The following is a 14,990-nucleotide window of genomic DNA, read 5'->3' as shown; positions in this document are numbered from 1 at the left end:
TTTTCCAAACTTCTGCTTGTTTTTCGTGCACAATCTTGGCAATGTACTATGTAGGTTTTTTGAGTATTGCTTTCAATAGTGACCAAAAGCAGATTGAAAACCTCCACCTATATTACATAAATAAATACATACATACATACATACATACATACATGCATGCATACATACATACATACATACATAGTAGTGGACAGTGGTATCTGAATTTACTTTAGCACTATAACGATGGGAAATCTACTTCACGTGGAACTGGATGGTGATTTTTGGTTAAATGTAAGTACTTAAGAAAACAAAACAAGACTATGGTTGTGGGTTTGAGACACCAACGTTTCTTTTGTAGCACATCCAGAGAAAGAATTATGTGGTATGTTCAGACATTGTCACGAAAGCTCAATTCAAGGTTAGATGAACATCAGTATAATTTTATTTTACCCAAAATACCCGTGTACCACCAGACAAAAGTGACCGTAATTTGTTTTTCACTTTTTTGTGAGACTATTCACAGAACCTGTTCTGTGTCAGGTTTGTGTTCCCCCAGTGACTGAGCTCCACAACGACTACGTTTCATTTTTTGGATGTCTGGAGCACTTCATTGTGCTTAATTTTCAGCAAAGCTAAAACTGTAATTTAAAAAACCTTGGAATATGCCCATAATCCGATTTTTTCAAGGGAAGAAAACTGAATAACAAAAAGGGTTGTTTTAAGTCTCATATTAAAAAGTATAAAAGTGTATTCGTTAACACGCGCGTAACAGGAGAAAGAAATGTACATCTTATCGACAAAGACGCGTTGCAAAAGCTCAGCAAGAGTAATAGACAATATTGAGGAATACAACGGTTGTTTTGAAGTTCCAGAGAGAGAGATAGATTCACTTTTCGGAAGGCAAACACCTAACTGAAATCTACTTGAGCTCACAATAATATACTTCGGTGAGTTTGCACAATTTGAAAGCTGCCAATGAATTTAGTAAGTTTATCTCAGAATTACAAATTTAAAGGTTCAGAGTGAACTTTTACTTTCTTAGCCAAGCATCCCTGCTCGGACTCTGGGGAAATGGGAAAGAAACTGTGTGAGACCATGACAGCCCACGTACGGGAGACCGGACGGTGGCCACAGCGTGAAGGGTGGTGTTTACGCGGTATTCTCCTAGGGTAGTGGGCCGCCCGCAATGGCGGCTTCTGGGCGTGCATGAGCGGTCCCGCGGAGACGCGCATGTGCGACCACTGACCGGTTAGTCAACAGGGGCGGGGAAGGCGGCGGTTCGCAAAAAAGGGACTTTTTTTTTCCAGTCTAGCGGTTAGACCTTCACGAGGCGCCCGTGACATATGCACGGAAGTCTCGTTTAGGCAGAAAGTGCATGCAGGCCACCCAGTCACTGTGTGTAGCGAGGACAAAGAGTATGGTGTTGGCTCCGGCGAGTGGCCACAGTCTTGGATGCGGTTGTATGAGTTGAGTAGCGCTGTGGTCCTTGCAGGGGCCGGGCCTATGGAATTCTTGAAGGCGAGTGACTATGAAGCCCAGGGAAACAAGCGTCCTGTATCTTGTTTTGCCCGCTTCCCTTACGGATGGAGCAACCGCTGACCGGATGCTGAGCGTGCCGGGTCCGCGTTTCCGGTGTGGCAGTTTTGTGACGTAGAAGAACCTGAAACCGACAGCGGCGAGGGGAGGGCGAATGGCCGCCACCTGCTTCTCTTGACCTGCCTTAGAAAGAATGGAAAGCAGAGGCCAGCGGGAAGACACCTTGAAGGTTAGGGATCCAGGATTGCGCTACACCCCTTTCTTAACTCGGAGAGCCACTGGATAGCCGGCTAGCCGAAAACTGTGCGCCTTTTGTGTAGTATTGTGCCTTTGCGTTAGGCGATACGGGAACTAGGCCCGTAGGAGATTAACCGGTTGATTCGCGGGACAGGTTATTTGTGGTTTACTCTCTTTTTACCGCAGAAGGAATGTTGATATAGGTCTAACTCTGTTTCCATTAAGGGCAGATCCTTTACCTTTGAAGTCTGCCCGACGACGGGGCAGGATATGTGGTGTACGTGTGAGATCAGGCTCCTATACCGTGTCAGGAACCTACTGCAGTTTGCACTGCAGTGCTTCGGACCCTTATGCCTGCATTTTTGCCTCCCACGCCTGGGGGAGAGAATGAATAAAGGATAAAGCTTAGGTGCGGTTTGAGGGATTTAACGGTCTGCCTTTTGAGATAGTTTTTCACTGCGTCGTATTAAGGCCTGCAACTTACTGATTCTTAATATGTTAAATAGACCGTAGAAACAGAGAACTAAGGAATAGAGAATTCGGCGGTACGAGTTTACAATGTTTTCTATGTAACTGGCAACACTTAACTCTTGATAAAGCGTACTGTCTACTTCGCTAGAATTAAGTAGTAACCAGATTCAGATGGCGAAGTTTTAAAATACAGTATCTTAATCGATGATGCATTTAATTTGATAGTATCTTGAACTTTCAATACATATGTAAGCGTGTTATGGCGTAGAAGGTTTGTTCAGAGAGGTGACAAAGTTGCTCTGGGCGTTGCACTTGTTTCTTGCAACCTATTTTGACGTAGGTGATTGTCCGCCCCCCCCACCGCCACGCCCCCCCCACCGCCACGCCCCCCCACCGCCCGCCGCTACTGAGTACTTCTTGGTAAAGCATTATGCTGCAAGCCCATAAAGCGAAATCACCTTTTCCCCCTATAGTTTTAAAATCTAGCCGTATAAGGAGGCAGGAGTTAAGAATGGGTATGTCATTTTAGAAGCATTAAAGAAAAGATGTGTCGCTTTTTAACTTTGTCACCAAAGACCTCTGAAGTTGATGTTTAAAATGGGAGAAATGAATACTGCCACCTTCATAGAGCGTCAAACATGAAATGACAGCTGTGTAAAGCTGCACAGTACTCAAAACATAGTGAAGTTGGTTTATTATTTTAACTTTTGATGTCTAGGAATTTATCTGCCTTAAAAATAGTTGCACAGTCTTTGGCGCCAGTCGACCGTAAGGAATCTTCAAATGTTCCGGTGTCCATTTATTTTTAGGTTTAGGATATCAAGAAAACCACTGTCTTTGGGAACATTTTACTATTAACGACTGTAGCTAAATTGAATGTTTGTTTAAGTTACTGAGAAATGGATGGTAGATTTTTTTGTTGTTGTTGTTTGGAAAGCTTTTACCATGGTAAATTGTTCAAGAAAATTTGTTTGGAGTGAATGAATTTGAACTTTGTTGGTATGAAACTGCCGGTATTCAGGTGGTGCCATTTGCATTTGTCATGGTTGATAGACTTAAGCATCTTTAAAATCTTGTCGGGTAATGCCAGGCAGTCCCAGCAGCCAAGTGTATGGTACAGGATAAGATTGGAATCCAGGTCTTCTTATTTGTCGCTTGTGATCTTATCTGTTCTTGTGTGTCAGCATGTGAGCTATTGATACCTCTTTTCTAGCTTGCGGATCTGGACCTGAACTCCTCTGAGAAACAGAGTGGAGGAGCAAGTACAGCAAGCAGTAAGTAAAACCTTTGTTTTTGGCCCAGCCTCGCTCTGTAGCCGAGGCTAGAGTGCAGAGATGCCATCTCGGCTCCCTGCAGCCTCCGCCTCCCTGGTTCAAGCGATTGTGCTGCCTCATCATCCCGAGTAGCATGGATTACGGGCGCGCCACGCCTGGCTAATATTATGAGGAGAGAGACGGGGTTTCCCCACGTTAGCCAGGATGGCCTGGATCTCAGATCTCCTGACCTGCCCACGTCGGCCTCCCAGACGACTGGGATTAGAGGGTGAGCCCATCGCTCCCCCGGCCCGAAAACTCTTTTTTAAAAACGGAGCCTTGGGCTGGGCTCGGTGGCTCAGGCCAGTAATCACAGCACTTGGGAAGGACGAGGCGGGTAGAGCCTGAGGTCAGGAGATCGAGACCAGCCTGGCCAAGGACGGTGAAACGCCGGCTCTACTAAAAATACAAAAAAATTAGCCCGGCGTGGTGGCTCGTCTCTGCACTCCCAGCTGCCTTCGGAGGTTGAGGCAGGAGGATCCCTTGACCTGGGATTCAGAAATTTCCAGAAAATTTTCACTCTCCAACTTTTCATGTGTTTTTATGGTATCTCCACTTTAATCTTTGGACATTTTAAAAAAGCCTCTTCCTGGGTAGATGATTTAGTATAGCACATAGAACCTTTTTTTCCTCTCTCTCTACGACACTGTTACGTTGGAGTAATGGCCGCGTTTAATGATCAGTGTTGATTTCATGTAGCAGTTATCTGAAATAGAGCCTTTTAAAACATGGTTATTAAATAACCACTACTAGCTACTGAAATACATTTGGTTCTCAGCGTATTTTCGAGTAAGCATTTTTTCCCCTTCATCTTGCAAAGTAGTTTCCTGTATGAAATACAGGTTTTAGAAGTTTGTTTTCCAGGACCTATCTTTTCATAGACGTTTTCTGAATAGGCAGCGTCGTGGTGATGTCATAGGCTTCTAATTTTACATTTTCTCTTTTAGAAGGACGCTATATACCTCCTCACTTACGGAACAGAGAAGCGTCTAAAGGTATGTATTTAAGGCAAGTTTGTAGATGTAACCTTTAGCAGCTCATCAAAGCCTAGGGAAAAAGAGTGACTTGAGGAAGTCTGTGAACACTTTTTGTCCCCTCCTGTGCCTCTTTTGGACTGTCTTTAGGAACTAGCACTTTCTGTCCTCGGAAAAGTTCCTCGAATGTTGAATGATGGATACTTATTGTGTCCTGTGGCAGACTGAGCCCAAAGAATTTGGGTTTGTGTCGTTAACCTACCAAGTAGGTTAACTATGGTACTGTATCTGTTGGTAACATTTATGGTGTGGTTTGAATTTGAAAGTGGCATATTTTTGCGAATGCCTTATGTCAAAGAAACTGTCTGGTGGTAAAGTTTCTGCTTGCTGCTGTCTTGAAAAGTTGCCACAGTGAAATGGTGTTTTGTTTTTCTGGACTAGTTAACAGTTGTAAAATTATCACTTTGGGCCACATTCAATGAGCTGGGGATATGTTTCAACCCAGACAACTTCATTGGAAAGGTGTTGTATGAAATGCATTAAAACACCTAGGGTTGTTTCCTATCAAATTTGTAAGGTAGAAGAGTTCATTAGAAAAGTTTAATTGGGGTGATGTTTTGAGTGCCTCACGCACATCAAAAAATTTCTAGGAGAAGGAAATGTCAGGAAAAATATTTAAAACCAAAAGGAAAGAAGCTAATGATAAAGGGGTGTGGAGTGGGTAGAGTACTTGCAGTTGACTTTGTTTTTCTCTGTTTAGTCTGTACCCTGTTTTTAAGTCTGTATGTGTTTATCAGAAGACCACTTTGCTAAGGATTGTTTTCTTTTTTCAGAGTAACTGCAGAGTTTCTTTTATCACAAGCATGCTAAGTGTTGTATCTGGCTGGAATTGCACCCGAGGTGTCTTAAGTGCCTTAAGAAGAGTTGGCAATATTTTAGTATTTGCGGGGATGGAAGAGACGTTAACCATCTAACTTCCTTAATGTGGGAAGTACTATGGGTCATTTGTCTAATACTGGATTTTTAAAAGCAGGGGAGAATGAAAAGTGACAACTTTATAAACTTGTAACTTTAAACATTTAATTAAAAGTTTGGATTAGGGAAGCCCTCCAGCAAGTTTGCTCTTGTCATTCCTTTGTCAGTTTGTAGACAATGAAAGTAGGTAATAATGAGGGTTTTTAAAACTCAAGTATAGGTTTATTCTCACTGAGGGTATTAAGATGACACAATTATGTTTGGACTCTTGGTAGGCCAGTAGTGTGTGTATGAGCGTAGCACACAGTGATGTTTGTAACAACTTAGTTTTAGTTGTTAACAGTAAAATAGAAAGTCTTGACCATCTCTGAATGCGAGATTGTGTTAAAATAACTTTATGTGAATAGTTCGAGAAACGTTGTTTTTAGGTGGTAGGATGCCATAGTGACTTAAGAAATGGGTTGTGATGTTCAAAGTTAGAGCAGTGTCAATGGGAAAACCTAATTTGCTGTATCTTTACTGTCCCCTGCCTGAAATTTTCAAAGAGTAATTAGAAATTCTCTGTCTTAATAGGCCTGACATATTTTTATCTGATTATGTAGATCTCTTCTCTTAGTTCAAGGTAATCCACAGTCCCTGAGGTAGTCTTTAGCTGGGCCTTTCCAAAATGTGTATTATACATAGCTTACGTTAAATGTTTAGGTTTAACACCTTTTGCGTTACGTTATTCAGGATTTGTCAAAGATGGATCATAGCTAGGAAACTAACAGAAGCATCGCTTGCACTAGCTACAAGTTGAGCTTAAAAGTGAGGGAGTTGGAATCCCTCCTAATCAGTCATAGCTTAAAAAAAGACATCGTAAATAATTGCATTGGAGTAGGTTTACGTGTTGGACACATAACATTTATACTTAGGGGGTGAATGAAAACAATTACTATTGTGGTGATAGTATCATAGCTGTGTTACATGCAGGCTACGTTGTTCTCAGGTCATGAGATTACTTTGCCTCATTTAATCATCTCTGGTAGAAGAACACATTAACGCTTGTAAAAATTCTGCTTATGGGACCTGTTGGTTGACCTTTGTTCCCACAAGGATAAGATAAAGGAAGACTACATGTGAAGCACCTGTTGACCTTTGTTCCCAGCAGGATAAGATAAAGGAAGACTACATGTGAAGGACTTCGTATTTGGGAAGATGGAAATCGTGTAAACGTCTCATCAGCTTTCAATTTTTGCTTTTTTTATTGAAGGATTCTCTGATAAAGACAGTTCAGGTTGGAGTTGCAGCAGAGATAAGGATGCATATAGCAGTTTTGGGTCTCGAGAATCAAGAGGAAGGTCTGGTTATTTCAGTGATCGTGGAAGGTAAATCCCAGCTTGTGTGTTTATACAGTAGCAGTTTAGGAATCTTAATTTGGCAAGTTCTCATTCTTCATACTTACACTGGTCCTTGAGCATATCTTTAAGAGACTACTCATGGATTTAAAGCAGAGTGATGGTTTATCATTGCTCTGTTGGCACTGAGAGTTCTTTACTAAAAGTAGTTTATTAATTTAGACGAATATACTATTTGACACAATGAAGTCTGTTTCAACTTAAATGATACAGTCTGCGACAGCTTTAAATGCTTCGTGTGTGTGCGTGCATGCGTGCGTGCGTGTTTCTTGAGACAGAGTCTTGCTCTGCTGCCCAGGCTGGAGTGCAGTGGCACGATCTGGGCTCATTGCAGCCTCCACCTTCTGGGTTCAAGTGATTCTCCTGCGTCAGTCTCCCAAGTACCTGGGACTACAGGCGCCCACCACCTGGCCGGCTAATTATTCTTTTCTTGGTAGAGACGGGACCGGGTGGGTTGGCTTATGCCTGTAATCACAGCACTTTGGGAGGGCGAGGTGGCAGGATCACAAGGTCAGGAGTTCGAGACCAGCCTGACCAACACGGTGAAACCCCATCTCTACTAAAAATAGAATGATTGGATGGGTATGGTGGAATGTGCCTGTAGTCCCAGCTACTCAGAAGGCTGAGGTAGGAGAGTCACTTGAACCCAGGAGACAAAGGCTGCTCTGAGTTGAGACGGCACCACTGCACTCCAGCCTGGGTGGCAGAGCAAGACTCCATCTCAAAACAAACAAACAAACAAACAAACAAACCCTAATAATTGAATTTGATCCTGTCTTGTTTTTCAGAAACAGGAATAAAACTCTAAGAAAAATGTTCTCTTGTCACGTGTCTTCTACTTTTTTATATCTAAAAATGTTATATCTAAAAAATTTCATGTGTTATTCCTGCTTTCCTGCCAGTAAATATATTTAGATGATACCAGTAAATATGTTTAGATGGTACTGTCTTAAATGAAGATGTAAAGTATGCACTAGTTGTAAGTATCTAAACCTAATTCTTAGCATGAGATGTCTAAGCTGTGTAATTTTATAAAAATTTTTATAATTTTCTTAAGAACGAAGACACAGATTACACATAAGCGCTGGTTAATTAGAGGGGCTTATTTCACACGAGGTAAACACTGAGTTGCTGACATCGTTTAAGGGTGGTTGTGTTCAGTAAGTCAGCTGATACCCAAGGACATTTCTAGAGGGGTGATAATCCGATATCGGCTAAATCGTGTATTTTTGATTGCTCGTGCCATTCAGATTTGATGATCGTGGACGGAGTGAATATGATGGTATTGGCAGTCGTGACAGAACTGGCTTTGGTAGATACGAACGGAGTGGACACAGTCGTTGGTGTGACAAGTCGGATGAAGATGATTGGTCAAAACCACTTCCACCAAGTGAACGCCTAGAGCGGTAAGTTTTTGAACAACATGTTATACTAAGCCATAAGTTTCGTAACAATTTATATACATGTAATAATTGTCTGATTTCAGGGAACTGTTTTCTGGAGGAAACACGGGGATTAACTTTGAGAAATACGATGAAATACCAGTAGAGGCAACCGGCAGTAACTGTCCACCACATATTGAAAACGTAAGTTTTTGTTTGACTCTTAAAGTTCTTAATGCAAACCCATTGGATTATGAAACATTAATGCCACTATTAAGAATAGTCTCGGAATTGGCCGGGCACGATGGCTGACGCCTGTAATCCCAGGACTTTGGGAGGCTGAGGCGGGCAGATCATGAGGTCAGGAGATAGAGGCCATTGTGGCCAACGTGGTGAAACCCCGTGTTTACTAAAAACACTCAGGTGAGCTGGGCATGGTGCCACGCACCTGTAATCTGAGCTATGCAGGAGGCTGAGGCAGGAGAGTCCCTTCAACCCAGGCATCGGAGGTTAAGGTGAGCCAAGATTGCGCCCCTGCACTCCAGCCTGGCCACAGAGTGAGATTCTGTCTGAAAAAGAAGAAGGACGACAGGCACGAGCCACCATGCCTGCCTCCAAATGCTGTTTCAATTTTTTAAACCCAGGAGTCCATTTTGTTAAAAAATGCCACGATTCTTTAACTGAAATCATAGCATCTGTAAACCAAATCACAGACAGTTTGGTTACTTCCATTAATATGGTAGTGTAAAACAGAAATTGCAAAAGATACAGCATTTTATATCTGTCATGTTTACTTCTATATTTACTTGTATTTGATTAACCCGGCTACATTTCCTGACAGTTCAGTGATATTGACATGGGAGAAATTATCTTGGGGAACATTGAGCTTACTCGCTATACTCGTCCTACTCCAGTGCAAAAACATGCCATTCCTATCATTAAGGGAAAAAGAGACTTAATGGCTTGTGCCCAGACAGGTAAGCTTAGTTGATAAAAAGCAAAAGTTAAGACTATCTAATTGGGCTTACTTTAAAAGTAGTATGTTCTGAAGGGATGTCTGAGTCCTGTGTTTAGCATTTGAGAGAGCTTGGGGATGTGCCTTTTTGTCTGTACCTCTGGATCCTTGGGATGTATCTGGGCATCTTGAGGAAGCGCATGGCAAATTGTCAGCTTGAATACCTTCTTTAAGAAACAGAACTGCATCTTTTTCGGTTAACTCCACGGGAGTTAGCAGACTGCAGCCTGATCTGAAACCTAGCACTTGTGTATTTTTCAACAGCCATATTCGAATATAAATACCCATTTGTTATGTCTGTGCTGTAGAGGTTAGCCAGAGATTTGGCACAGATAAAAAGTGTTCTCTTGTAGAGACTGGCCTGCAAGAGCCATGTACTGTTAGCTCTTTACAGAAAGTTTACTGATTCCTGCTTTACCTTCCAACACTATAGAGCCACTACAAAGAAATGTTGCACTTTTCAGACAAAATGGTTGTGTTTTGTACAAATTAAAATGTACTGTTTGAAAGTAGAGCACAGAAGTCGCTTTACTCCTTAGGTTTGCCGTATAAATTTACTGTACGTCCTAGAAAATTGGAAATGGAGTAAGAAAAAATTTCCTGTAATTCTCGAGAGCATCGAGAACACTTTATCAACGATTAATATTCAGAAATGATAAGTCAGTGTTTTGTCTTCAGGTTCTGGGAAAACGGCAGCATTTCTTTTGCCCATACTGAGTCAGATATATACAGATGGTCCAGGAGAAGCTTTGAAGGCCGTGAAGGTAAAGGTATTGCTGTAAAATGAGACATTTTTGTTTTAAAAAGGCTTTGCAAATGCCTGTTGACTTTTCTAAACAAGGCCAGCTACACCTTATTTTTATTTTTTCACCCCGTTCACCCAATGAAAATAAGTCTGTAGGTGTAGTCTGCACATTATAAAAGGAAACTGGTAAGTTTTAAAAAAGAATTACAGTTTTTGGCCAGAAAGTGTAAATTATTTTCATTTTTTAGGGAAACGGAAGGTGTGGGCGCCGCAAGCAATATCCAGTTTCCTTGGTTTTAGCCCCAACGAGAGAATTGGCTGTACAGATCTATGAGGAAGCCAGAAAAGTAAAATACTCATTTTAGTGATTGTTGCTTTTCTCCTTGATCAAACGATGTTTTTATGGCCACTGACATGTTCTTTGCTTACAGTTTTCATACCGATCTAGAGTTCGTCCTTGTGTAGTCTATGGTGGTGCTGATATTGGTCAGCAGATTCGGGACTTAGAACGTGGATGCCACTTGTTAGTAGCCACTCCAGGACGTCTAGTGGATATGATGGAAAGAGGAAAGATTGCGTTAGACTTCTGCAAGTACGTCAGTTTTTACATATGGGATGCGCCTCTTTTTGTATTAGAAGTTGATTACTTCTGTAGTATTTTTACTAGGGCTGCCTGAGCTTCGATAATTTAATTTTCCACATAGTTTTGAAAATTGCAGTTAACCTTTTTGTTTAAAGAGTAAGTGAAATTTTAATTGAGGCTCTAAGCTTTATTTTAACAATCAACATGTGGCTAATTTGGTTGTAATCTTGAGCCATTTTGTCTCTGTGTGTGTGCGTGCGCGCATGTGTGCATGCATGCGTGTGTGTATCTGTTTGTGGCACTGGAATATTCCCTTATGGAGGGGAGTACATTAGTGTAATTAGTTAGGCAACATACCGAGTAATTAGTGTGTCAGATCTAATGATCCAGGATCAACTGAGGGTTTTTCATAACAGGTACTTAGTGTTGGATGAAGCTGATAAGATGTTGGATATGGGATTTGAACCTCAGATACGTCGCATCGTTGAACAAGATACCATGCCACCAAAGGGCGTTCGTCACACCATGATGTTTAGTGCTACTTTTCCTAAAGAAATACAGGTATTGTTGGATGTTTTCGTTTTTGATTAGAGCATATGTGTTTATTATATTTAGATAATTTGTGTACTAAAGTAGGCAATTGAGTATTTTTCTCACTTTTTCAGATGCTTGCTCGTGACTTTTTGGATGAATATATCTTTTTAGCTGTCGGCAGAGTAGGCTCTACCTCTGAGAACATCACACAGAAAGTAATTTGGGTGGAAGACTTAGATAAACGGTCGTTTCTGCTTGATATCTTGGGAGCAACAGGTAAAATTATGAATAATAATAATAATAGTGTCAGTTACATGTAAGGAGAATCTCTTTACATCTCTTCTGTTCCTTCCCTTGCCTTTTCCTCATTCTAAACATAGTTATAACAATGTTTACATTAATTGCTTCCAAGATTTATTCTAGCAGAAGGACTAGAATTAACCCAGTTAATATTTAGATTAACCAGCGATGCTAATTCATTATGAGTAAACAAAGCCTTCTGATTTTTCAGGGAGGGATTCACTGACTTTGGTGTTTGTAGAGACCAAAAAGGGAGCAGATTCCCTGGAGGATTTCTTATACCATGAAGGACATGCTTGTACTAGTATTCATGGAGACCGATCACAGAGAGATCGAGAGGAGGCCCTTCGCCAGTTTCGCTCGGGGAGAAGCCCAATTCTTGTGGCTACAGCTGTATGTAAACGTTATTTTTTAATTAATCATGTTTGTACAGTGCTTTTTTTTTTTTAAAATAAAAGTTATTTTTCAGGTTGCAGCACGAGGACTAGACATTTCAAATGTGAGACACGTTATCAATTTTGATCTGCCGAGTGATATTGAAGAATATGTGCATCGTATTGGCCGTACAGGACGTGTAGGAAACCTGGGTAATAATTTTGTTAGGGAGTTTTATTTATTTTGGTTTTATTATTGTGATGCACCCAGCAAAGATTTGACAAAGGACCTTAAAAATAGAACGTTTATATCTGAGGAAAAATTTTAGATTAATCAGCCAACTAAATTTTTTTTTCCGTCCGTTTGATTTGGTTGTACTGCAAATCACAATGTCACGTTTTAGTTTTGGACTTACAATATTTTACATAGGGATATAGGAATGTAAGAACAGCATGCTGCTTTATGGAAACTTCATGTGCTTTTTTTGATCTATGTAGGCCTTGCCACCTCATTCTTTAACGAAAAAAATGTGAATATTGCAAAGGATTTGTTGGATCTTCTTGTAGAAGCTAAACAAGAAGTGCCTTCTTGGTTGGAAAGTATGGCTTACGAACACCACTACAAGGGTGGCAATCGTGGACGATCTAAAAGGTACGCACTGTTGTGAGCCTTCCCTCTTGGTATTACCTATTGGGGGCAGTAAGCTTTCAGAGTTAGCTTTTCCCCGAGTAACGGGTTAAACAGTTATTTTCAACTATAATACATAAACGTTTGGGCAAGGGGTAATTATTAGAAAGGTTGACATGGCGTTAGGTGTCAGTTCTTCACTACTGAGTACTTTAGAAACTCTGCTAGAACACCTGGGACATTAATGGTACAGTTCCCATGAGAACATAATGGCACTGAACTGAAAACTTAAATGGGGAACTGTGAACTTGAAGCAGGAATTTGCTGTTTAATCCAACTTTGGACTTACAGTGCCATGCTATATTTTTGCTTTCAATAATAGATTCAGCAGAGGATTTGGTGCTAGAGACTGTCGACAGAGTAGTGGCTCCAGCAGTTCTGGCTTCAGTAGTAGTCGTGCAGGCAGCAGCCGCGGTGGTGGAGGTGGTTACGGCAACAGCAGAGGATTTGGTAGAGGTAATGTTAATTTTTCCTTGAGGAAGGGCTTTTTCTTTTTCTTGTGAGTCCTGTTTTTCATACCATAATTCATTGGGGAAATTTAATTTCTGAGGGACACAAACTCTTAACACTAGATTTCTTTTGTTGGGTTTACGTTAGAGTACTTGAGAAAAAAAAAAGAAAGGTGACTTAATGTTTCTCTCTTTAAACATTTTTCTTGATAGGTGGCTATGGAGGCTTCTACAATAGTGATGGATATGGAGGAAATTATGACTTCCAGCGGGTTGACTGGTGGGGCAACTGAATCTGCTTCACAGCAAAGTCACCCTTACAAACAAGCTAATATGCAAACCACATGTAACTGAGCCAGACTGTGTCGTGTCACCTCAAGAACTTGCAGGACGTTACCAGCAGTGATTGTCCTGAAAATTCAAGGGAGCTCAAAGTCACAAGAAGAAGAATGAAAGGAAATAAAACAGCAGCCCTATTCAGAAATTGGTTTGAAGACTTAATTGCTGTGATTTGGATTTAACTCTCCCCTCCTGCTTCAGTCCCACCCCAAACTGCATTTATAAGTTCGTGGCTAAGGATCGTTTTGTTTGTTAACATACTGTGACTTTAACTTTAGACAGCTTCCTACTTTGATGTCCTGTTGGATCAGTCATGCTCACGATACCCACTGTTTTGACAAAATAAATTTACTAACCTCGGCCTAAAATCAAACCGTGGCACACAGGTGTGATACAACTTCAACAGGAATCATCAATTCATCCGTGAATATAAACGGGGAGAAAACAAAACAAAACATCTTCAGACAGTAGCCTGCATTCGGACCGCTTGACTCTTGCAGTCTTGGGGGGTGGGGGATCATCTTAAAGCATTAAAGCATAGTTTGTTTGTTTTTTTTATGTGGCCAACCTATAGTAAGTTCTGATTTTCTCAGTGTATCCTGGAGGGGCGCTTAGAAACTTACCCTCTTTAAATAAGCCATTCCAGTGGTGAGGAGGTGGAATGTATCACCATACCCATTAATATTTTTGAAAGAGCTCTTAAAGTTAACTGAAATAAACACAGCAGTTTCTCTTCTAAAAAAGTTTGAGAAGTTTATTCTAAGCTAGGCAAATGTGGCACTATTATGCAGCCGTCAAAAATGATGAGTTCGTGTCCTTTGTTGGGACATGGAGGAACCTGGAGACCATCATTCTTGGCAAACTGACACAAGAATAGAAAATGAAATGCTGCATGTTCTCACTCATAGGCGTGTGTTGAACAATGAGAACACCTGGTCACAGGGAGGGCAGCACTACACACTGGGGTCTGTTTCTGGGAATAGGGGAGGGACGGTGATGGGGGTGGGGAATTTGGGAGAGAGAGCATGGGAAAAAATGCCAGATATAGGTGAAGGGGAGGAAGGCAGCAAATCACACTGCCACGTGTGTTCCTATGCAACTATCTTGCATGTTTTTCAAATGTACCCCAAAACCTAAAATGCAATGAAAAATACTGAAAAATTTAAAAATTTATTTTGGAACCGCAAGTGTAATCATCATGTCCTCAAAACGCGCAAAAAAAAAAAAATAAATAAATAAAAATAAAAATAAAAAGGATAAATTCCTGGACGCTTGCGTTTTTCCAAACCTAAACTAGGAAAATGTTGAAACCATGAATAGCACAATAACGGAGGTTGCAGTGAGCAGAGATTGCGCCATGGCACTCCAGCTTGGGTGACAGAGCAAGACTGTCTCAAAATTTAAAAATTCCCAAACTGTCCCTCCATACCAGCACCATAACTTTCTCAAAAGACAGACATACCAAGAAGATTCCATGGTTTTATCAACTTGACATTTAACAACAATTTTTCTTTTTTTTGAGATGGAGTCTTGCTGTGTCTCCCAGACTGGAATGCAGTGGCCTGATCTCAGCTCACCACAACCTCTGCCTCCTGTGTTCACGTGATTCTTCTGACAGCCTCCCCGGTAGCTAGGATTACAGGCACCCACCACCATGCCCAGCTGATTTTTGTATTTTTAATAGAGACAGTGTTTC

The 14,990-nt window shown here is 41.1% G+C and overlaps 1 protein-coding gene across 1 annotated transcript; it reads left to right on the top strand.

Annotated features, from left to right (window-relative positions):
- Window positions 1–1,653: 1,653 nt before the first annotated feature.
- Window positions 1,654–13,667, top strand: LOC118150904 (ATP-dependent RNA helicase DDX3X-like). Its single transcript, XM_078364505.1, has 17 exons — window positions 1,654–1,747; window positions 3,440–3,500; window positions 4,487–4,534; window positions 6,741–6,855; window positions 8,136–8,291; window positions 8,372–8,471; window positions 9,109–9,244; window positions 9,961–10,046; window positions 10,276–10,374; window positions 10,459–10,619; window positions 11,027–11,171; window positions 11,276–11,420; window positions 11,656–11,837; window positions 11,914–12,031; window positions 12,317–12,470; window positions 12,829–12,962; window positions 13,169–13,667. Exons 1-17 carry the CDS (start codon window positions 1,712–1,714, stop codon window positions 13,246–13,248), a joined length of 1,956 nt encoding a protein of 651 aa, XP_078220631.1. The 5' UTR covers window positions 1,654–1,711; the 3' UTR covers window positions 13,249–13,667.
- The last annotated feature ends 1,323 nt before the right edge of the window (window positions 13,668–14,990 follow it).

Source organism: Callithrix jacchus, chromosome Y (assembly GCF_049354715.1).
Source record: "Callithrix jacchus isolate 240 chromosome Y, calJac240_pri, whole genome shotgun sequence".
Classification (NCBI taxonomy): Eukaryota; Metazoa; Chordata; class Mammalia; order Primates; family Cebidae; genus Callithrix; species Callithrix jacchus.
The sequence above is the reverse complement of the archived record's forward strand: the minus strand, read 5'-3'. Positions and strand labels throughout refer to the sequence as shown.

Excerpts from the sequence above, each read along its gene's own strand:
- LOC118150904 (XM_078364505.1), top strand. The coding sequence starts at position 1,712 with ATGGAAAGCAGAGGCCAGCGGGAAGACACCTTGAAG. Across the intron at positions 6,856-8,135 it reads TATTTCAGTGATCGTGGAAG|ATTTGATGATCGTGGACGGA; the intron begins GTAAATCCCAGC and ends CGTGCCATTCAG. Across the intron at positions 10,620-11,026 it reads ATTGCGTTAGACTTCTGCAA|GTACTTAGTGTTGGATGAAG; the intron begins GTACGTCAGTTT and ends TTTTCATAACAG.